This window comes from Ostrinia nubilalis, chromosome 12, assembly GCF_963855985.1.
Source record: "Ostrinia nubilalis chromosome 12, ilOstNubi1.1, whole genome shotgun sequence".
In the NCBI taxonomy this organism is placed as follows: domain Eukaryota; kingdom Metazoa; phylum Arthropoda; class Insecta; order Lepidoptera; family Crambidae; genus Ostrinia; species Ostrinia nubilalis.
In genome coordinates, this window is record NC_087099.1 from 6,186,251 (window position 1) to 6,195,521 (window position 9,271).

A 9,271-nucleotide genomic window follows, 5' to 3' on the forward strand; every position below is an offset into this window, starting at 1 on the left:
ACATTAGCTCTTGATATTCGGCTATAATACTAGCCTGACGAGTTGCCGGGGTTGACGTATTCAGAACCACGGTCTTCATCGGCGTGTACGATGGAAAAACTGCAAATAGAAAAAAAAAATAAGTAAAAGAAAATAAAAAAGCTAAATAAAATTGTATTTACTACTAATAAAAAAACCCTTAATAATTGCACAATAAGATTAAAAAACAAAAGAAGTATAAATAATTAATTTAATTTTACCAATATTTCTCGCGAAAAAATAGCACGCAAAGTTAAAAACAAAAAATATAACATACAGATAACTTACCCATATTGGTAGTATGGAAGAGCTTCGTAAGCTTCAAGGTGAAAACAACACGTGATTCAAAACACCACAAGCGTCAATGTATTAGTGAGTACCCCTTTTGTAATGGGCCACCTTTAACGACCACACTTTCTATTTCATAATAGGATGTAATGTTATCTTTATCCGCTAGCAATACTTATATTTTTCCACCCAAATATTTTTACCTTGCTAATCCTTGTTAATAATTTGTTTGACGAGAACACAAATAAGTACAATATAGTTTCAATTAATACCATACCACACGATATATTATTTAAGTTACAGCTGTATCAAGTTTGATAAAAATTTGGTATTTTTAAATCGAATTCAAAGTTGATTTTTTTATCGTGGTTTTAAACTTTGGCGACTTGTAACTAGCTATCCAATCATTATCTGGATTTCATTTTACTAAATACTATATTCGATATTAATACCAACTAAAAAAATATTCTTCCAAATTTTGACATAAAACCGCTTGAATTTTTTTCTCGATTGTTTTAGTGAAACGTTAGTTATAGGGATAACTCAAGGCATAATACGTTAAATTACATCATTACATAGAATAAAACAAAGTCGCTTTTTCTGTCTGTCGCGATGTCGTGTTGTATGCTTAAATCTTTAAAACTACGCAACCGATTTTCATGCGGTTTTTTTCATCAGATAGAGTGATTTAAGAGGAAGGTTTATGTGTATAATATATTATTATGCATAATATAGTAGACAAACACTGATAATTTTAGAGGTCTAGCGCGCGAGGCGTGTTAAATAAAACTTCAAAATTCTCACTGGTAAGTTTTAACTTTTAGGACATAGGTGTTTTGAAAAGTAACTCCTACGGTGGTAAAATTGGGCCGACGCTGTGTAGGTTTGTTGTAGACACGACAAGAAGAAGACTACTACAAACATATTTGTAACATTATAAAATGCATGTTTCGAGCTCAGACTTTCGAATATTATGCAATAAATTGTTTATAAGCTGTCGTATAGGAGTCACCTAAAGAATCGGCTGAATCTTTCAGTAGAATACGTACTGAAAATCTGCCGTCTAATTCACGTTTAGTTGTATTTATAAATTATAAATATTTCTTCGCATTTTCAGAATTAGTAAGAGTATGTTTTTTTGATAACTCTTCTAATTCCCAAAACTTTTTTACTAATTGTAAATCTATGCCGACATTTTGAATAAAGTTAGATGGTATTATTTTTCGATTGCAATTTATTCGTAGGTATAAATAGGTCCTGAAATGACCCAACCTAATTTTGAAAAAAAAAGTGAACGGTCGGGGAGTCGCCTAATAATTTTTCATACTAGGGGGGTCGTGTCATGAAAAAGGTTGAAAAACACTGCACTATAGGGTATATAATGTATAGTCCACGCGGGCGAATACACTATAAAAGCGAAAGGTCATTCATTGACTGAATAACTGACTCACTCACTCATCACGAAATCTTAGAAACTACAAGTGCTATGAGTCTCAAATGAGTTCTCATAGGGGTTCCTCTTAGAACGTAGGTGCTCACTAAGACGGAATTATGCAAAATTCAACCCCTAAGGGAGTAAAATGGGGGTTGTTTTCATACAACCCCCATTTAACGTCCTCTGTTTTTGAAATAAGAGACTTGAAATTTAAAATGACGTATACTTTCTAGATGTGAGATGCCGCCTGATGGCCGCTGGGGCAGGAAAGTTCTTGAGTGGCAACCTCTAGCTGGAAGACGGAGCGTGGGCAGGCCTCCCACTAGGTGGACCGACGATCTGGTGAAGGTCGCGGGAGGTGCCTGCATGCGGGCGGCGCAGGACCGGTCTTTGTGGAAATCCTTGGGGGAGGCCTTTGTCCAGCTGCAGTGGACGTATTTCGGCTGAAATGAACGACGAACGAACTCTCTAGATGTTGTGGAGGTGTACTAATAATGTACCTATCCTTAGAAATCAATTAAAGGGCTAATTGAGGGGTTGGAAGTTTATATGAAAGTCCTATGTGTTTGAAGTAAGAGAGTTGAAATTTAAAATGTATGCTTTATAGATGCTAAGAACGGATTTTACGAAACTCCACCTCTACTAAGGGGGTAAGATAAGGTCCATGCGTACGAAGTCGCGGGCGGCCGCTAGTATGAAAGTAAAGTTCATTATTTTAGTGTTCTTGTCAAACAAATTATTAGCAAGGTAAAAATACTTGGGTGCAAAAATATAATATTGTTAGCGGATAAAGATAACAATATTCATCCTATTATGAAATAGAAAGTGTGGTAATTAAGGGTGGCCCATTACAAAAGGGGTACTCACTAATCCATTGATGATTGTGTTGTTTTGAATCACGTGTTATTTTCACCTGGTGACCGTAATTAGCACGGGTACCTACTTATTGATAAGATTTTTGGGTATAAATGACAGATGGATTTCAAAGGACATCATTCGCAAGTCAACCTCTGTAGTGTACACTTCAGTTGCAGTTATCGTTGCCGTAGTCGAATTCATAGCAGCGGTGCCTTTTAACCATCCAACCTACATCGTGCCTGCTGAATACCGCAGCAAAGTGAGACCACTTGAAGCTTACGAAGCTCTTCCATACTACCAATATGCGTAAGTTATCTGTATATTTTTTGTTTTTAACTTTGCGTGCTATTTTTTCGCGAGAAATACTTATTGGTAAAATTAAATTCATTATTTATTTTTCTTTTGTTTTTTAGCCTTTTTGTGCTATTATTCCTGGTTATTTTTTATTAGTAGTTAAATAGCCTTTTTGTACTTTTACTTATTTTTTTTCTATTTGCAGCTATTATTTCACCGTACATGCCGATGAAGACATACGTTATAAATACGTCAACCCCGGCGACTCGTCTGGCTGGGATTATAGCCGTACATGAAGACCTGATGTAAGTATTGTTTAAGTTTCTAATATTTAATTTTATGACAGTAGATTAAAAACTTTTGAGATTTTACAACTTGTAGATGATTTTTTTTCTTGGAAATGTGTTTCAAACTTGAAGTAATTGAAATTAATTTGTTCAATGTTATCTCTATTTTACAGGGAAATCTTGACGCGATTGCTTCGAAGGTTGCGGCTGTTGTATAGATTGAGATATTTAATGGACGACTCGTTCTACTCGGATTTATTAACGCCATACGAGTAGGCTTCTGTCTGAGTCTCCACCAAGCACTGCTCCCTCGTCCTCGAGAAGCCCTTCGTCAGACAGCTCCGATCACACATCCCCTGCCTCGACGAAATGGAAGACCTCTTCAGGCGGGCTCATGATAAATGTTATAACGAAATGCAATTTTATAATATTGAGATGGTGCGAGTTGAAGGTGCTATTTATTTGTAATAGTATTAAGTTATTTTAAGAATAAATGGTGTAAATAATATTTTTGTATTTTTCTCGCTATCTTTAATTATGTAGTGCAATCCGTAATCATTTTGAAATAGATAGAAGACTAAATAATATTAAAAGAGCTTTTGTTTAGGAATCATTAAGCTTTCTAGTCTTTACATAAACAGTGGAATAATTTTATAAAAAATTCATTTAAGTACTTCGAACATAACCTAATATAACAAGTTAAACAGACTCTCACACACACTTAGTTACTTACACTTTGGCTCTTATAATAATAAGTATACAGTTTTCAGTCACAGTTTCGCCCGCTTGAAATACAGTTTGTCATTGGAAGACTGATAGGTACCCATTAATTTTTATTTCTTTTTCTATATTTGTATACTATTAATAAGCAAAATTAAACTATAACACACGGTTCGGGCGGAGAGTCTGGAGGCCTGAAATACAGGAATTTCCTAGTTTAGGCTACAGTCCTCTCCAATATTATGTGTTTACTTACCTTATTTTAAACATAACAATTCTCAACTTCATTATGTAATGAAAATAGTGAACATGTAATGTTGTGGTGGAAATAAAGAATTTATTTATTTATTAAATCAACACCATTACAGCTTTTAATAATTGTGAAGTAGATAAATGATCGATCTGTAGGTGTCTATAGTTTCATCATGTTAATGTTTATACATTCATCCGCATAAACTTGCATATTGCGTGCAGTAGTTACTTAGTTTAATTGAATATGAAATGTGATAAAAGCAAACGACAATATTGTTAAAACTATTAAGACTAAGAGCTGGTGAACGCCAGATCTACGAGTTTGTAAAAAATTTTCATCGCATGCTCTCAAGCTCCCAACCTATGTTGGATCGTTGAAATCTTATGGTTTGATACTATTAACAATCGAATACAAAAAGAATCGATCGCCAGTTCACGAAATCGATTGAAACCCCTAGTAGCCTAGTACTAGTTGCAAGAAGTTTTGAAAATTGGTATTAATATAGATTTTGATATGTGTGTATGTAGGTACCTATAACAACGTCATAACCGTTTCTTGCTCGATATTAATAACGGCAACAGGTATACGATTGAAATAGGCTTACTTTGAAATGATCTTTTTTAAATTAAATAAAATAAATGGTCGGCCGTTTGGTATAGTGGTTCGGAGCGGACCTCTATGCCGAGAGATCCCGGGTTCGATTTCAGATCGGGCAGAAATTGTAATGATGAATTTTAATTTCTGTAACGAGACCTATCACCTGGACGTGATATTTAATCCAAAGTCAATAGTTAACTCTGGTGCTCACACATTTCAAACAAATGTCGTTGCATTCCATAATAACAAATCTATTCCAATATTATAAATGCGATAGTAACTCTGTCTGTCTCGCTTTCTGGGGGTGTCACACACCACTAAATTGATACTGTTTACAAAATCACCCAGAATAGTATAAATGTAGCTGAAACAGTATGTAGGTGTAGCCTGACCAGATACATAAAAACCCTGGCATAGAGGCGCGTCAATTGCATTTGATAGTGCAACACTAAGTACAGTCGTACCTAGTCGATTCAGGATTACGGGCTAATTTGATACTTTAATAAATTAACGAAAAAATATTATTATAGGTAACCTGGTTTAAATAAATTAAATAAAACCATCAATCGAGCTAGTAGGATTCATTTTATTATTCATCAATAATCAAGTTCAGAACTTGAATATTCAACTGCAATGTTTGCTCATGAACGCTTCAAACTCGGTACTTCTTTCCCAATTCCATAAAATTCAACACTTAGAAAGTGACAATTTTTTTATGAAATAGGTAGTTGAAACAAACCACAGCTAATTTTCATAGTGGACTGTACTATGCGATAAACATGTCAGTCAATTTGACAACCTTTGTCGGAAACATTATTCAATGAAAATATTGTCCGAACCCTTAGTATTTCTCTTCGACAAATACTTTAACACATTGTGAACCACTTTTCTTTCACGACTATAAAAATATTTTAGCAATTTATTTCACAAAATCAATTGCGCACATTTAAATAATAAAGTTTGTTTACACTTTGACAGCAATAGACTGACATGCAAGGTGACATGTCAATGAAGTTTTCAGTTACTGTTGCCATTAAAAGAAATTAGTACCATTAGTTTTCCGCAACATGGCGAGGGTTTTTATGTTCCTGGTCGGGCTATAAGTACTAAATGTGAAAGTTTATGCGGATGGATGGATAAATACTTGTTACTCTTTCACGCTAAAACTACTGAATAACATTAATTTTATTGAAACTACAGATGATTGTTTATCTGCATCATCATGTTACAGATGATTGTAAATCGTTAATTCAGTAATTTAAGCCCTTTCTAGGGCGCTTACTTATACACGTCCCAAATACAGTGTGAGTCACGTTAAAGTGTACATAATGAAAATAGATGAAACTAGACCTATTTTTATCGACAAAAAGAGGTCAAAAATTGTTTGAGATTTTTTAATTAATTTTTTATAGATTTTTTTTTCTTCCAATTACTTATTGTAAAGAAAACGTAATAACTTTTAAACTAAGCGGTATATCCTGATAAAATAAAAACTAAAACATTTAAGGGTCAAATTATAATGATAATATTTCGTCAATTAGTAAGCCGGTGTTTCAGTGACATATTGAATCGGACGAAGCCGCAAGCAAATGCTAGTACCTACCTACATGATTATAAAATGTGCAAGTGTGTGAGTTCCTATGTGCATGAGAGACTTTGTTTACATTGTGTAATCTGAACTAGGTACTAAACCAAATCTGAAAATTATTTCACCAGTAGAAACTACTTTGTCCTGAGCAAAAGCTATTTCTTTATATTCTGCTATTAAATTTTTTTAAGGTATAACCTTCTATTATAACTAAGGAGACTGAGTAAAATACAGAAATAATATTTACACATCATTTATTCTTAAATAAATAACTTACAAATACAAATAAATAGCACCTTCAACTCGCACCATCTCAATATTACAAAATTACAATTCGTGATATTTATCATAAGCCCGCCTGAAGAGGTCCTCCATTTCGTCGAGGTAGGGGATGTGCGACCGGAGCTGTCTGGCGAAGGGCTTCTCGAGGACGAGGGAGCAGTGCTTAGTGAAGGCACAGAAGCCTACGACGAGTAATACTCCGAGTAGAACGAGTCCTCCATTAACGATGAGTACCTTGCCAACAGCAGCAACTTTCGAACCAATCGATCCAAGACTTCCCTGTAAAATGAATACAACATTGAAATTAATTTCAATAAAGCAACCAACACTTTCAAAACAAATATTACAAAAAAATTCTTAATATACTCTACGGTTCGTTCGTTCGTTTCAGCCGAAAGACGTCCACTGCTGGACAAAGGCCTCCCCCAAGGACTCTACGGTTATGATATTATTATAAACAATACTTACAATAGATTTTGATATAAGGCCATAATCCCACACAGACGAGTCGTCCGGGTTGACGTATTCAGAAACACGGTATTCATCGGCCGGTACGATTGAGTAGCTGTAAATAGAAAAAAATAAATAAGTAAAAAAAGCAAAATAAAATGAGATTTACTGCTAATAAAAACACGAAAAAGACAACAACAAAAAATCAACCAATATTTCTCGCGAAAAAATAGCACGAATAGATAAAAAAAAGTTAAATAAATAACTTACTCATATTGGTCGTATGGAAGAGCTTCGTAAGCTTTAAGTGGTCTCACTTCGCTGCGGTGTTCAGCAGGCACGATGTAGGTTGGGTGGTTAGAAGGCACCGCTGCTACGAATCCGACTACGGCAACAATAACTGCAACGGACAATTTATGGGCCATCTAGAGAACAGACACATAATTTTTAAAATCATATAAAAACATCATAATATTTGTAACGGAGTAAAGTGTATGAGGATATTACTGGTCAAATCTAGGAGCATTGATCTTACAAAAGTTCAAAGGTAAATACCGATAAGAACAAATAAACAAGTTAGAGTTGAAACAATTTGAACAATAGGTAAATGAAATTATGTACAACTTTGTATAAACTCTGAAGCGATAAATAAATGATTCTAATAATTTTACAAAAGGAGCTAAGTTCTTTATATTTTATCTACAAATTGTGAGAAAATAGCAAGGACTAACCAAAGTCCACACGAGTGGATCAGAGAGCTACTTATTGTTAATCACTGACGAAAGTAAAAAGTTAAGATTCAATTTTACCTTATTGGTCTCGCTTGTTAGGTTGAAGTGTTTAAGTGTACACTACAGGCACTGACTTGCGAATGATGTCCTTTGAAACCCATCTGTCCTATTATACTTACCCAAAATGTAATCACTAAGTAGGTACCTGTGCTAATTACGGTCATCAGGTGAAAATAACACGTGATTCAAAACACCATAAGCATCAATGCATTAGATAATATCCCTTTTGTAATGGGCCCCCCTAATTACCACACTTTCTATTTCATAATAGGTGGAATAATGTTATCTATATTCGCCAACAATATTTTTCGCACCGAATATTTTTACCTGACTAATCCTTTGTTTATAGTACAACACTATCATCTAGGTTTGTTGTATGCGTAGATGATTTTGTTTGGAAAGAACACTGAGAATGAACTTTACTTTTATACTTAAGTGCAGTTCGTTCGTTTGTTCGTTTCAGCCGAAAGACGTCCACTGCTGGACAAAGGACTTAAGTGCAGTATTCTTCTTCTTCCTCCGTCCCTCACTGATGAGGATCGCGACCACAGATAGTGTTCCTCCACAGACTGCGGTCTTAAGCCGTGTGAACCGCACGATGAAAACCACAATGATGACAAGTTCCCAAAAGTGCAGTAATACAAGTTTAAATAAGTAAATACTACATGAGACGTGTGACCATGTAACAAGCAAATAAATACGTTTAAGCCCGTTTAAATGCTCTTAATACTGTATCTTGTTTTATGATAAAATAAATACATTTAAAGTGGTTTTTAACCGACTTCTTTAAAAAAAAGCAGTCTACGCAAAACAACCCATTTCTTAAAAGAAAAACTATGTCAAATTCGTTTTATTGTACTATGTTTAGGTTTTTATTTTAAATTCCTACGAGTAGTAATCAATTTTACTAACAAGCCTTGGATGCTATTTACTTACGAGTAGTACTATAAGTTTAGTAATTAAATTATAGTAAATAAAATGTGTACAAAATTAATGAGATTGTGTATTTTGCCACAAAGCTCCCGTAGCCACTTAGGTTACCGACCTCCTCAAAGTTCCCTTATTAAGTATCCAAGACCCTATCTTGAAGTTAAGACTCTAAAATCTAGAAGCTAGGATGAAGTATAAAAAGACTCTGAAGTTCTATGAAGTCGCATCATCTTATTAACTTCAAATTAATTATTTCATGTCACATGAGTAAGGATTGACAGCAAAATATTGTTATACCTACCTACTAATACCAATTACTTATTCTGTGCTAATACATAGTGCAGGTAGACTTTTTGGCGCTATTAACATAGCTGGGCACCGTTAATCAAACAGTTAACTTCGTTAATCGTTAAACCGTTACTAAAAAAATTAACTTCGTTAAACGTTAAAACGTTACATTTCGGAAGATTTAACGCAAGT

General features: G+C 34.3%; 1 protein-coding gene across 1 annotated transcript; it reads right to left on the reverse strand.

Moving 5' to 3' along the window:
- Window positions 1–6,665: 6,665 nt before the first annotated feature.
- On the reverse strand, window positions 6,666–7,962 carry LOC135076620 (uncharacterized). Its single transcript, XM_063971046.1, has 4 exons — window positions 7,936–7,962; window positions 7,341–7,495; window positions 7,089–7,185; window positions 6,666–6,899 (listed from the first exon to the last, which is right to left on the reverse strand). Exons 1-4 carry the CDS (start codon window positions 7,960–7,962, stop codon window positions 6,666–6,668), a joined length of 513 nt encoding a protein of 170 aa, XP_063827116.1.
- Between the last annotated feature and the right edge of the window lie 1,309 nt (window positions 7,963–9,271).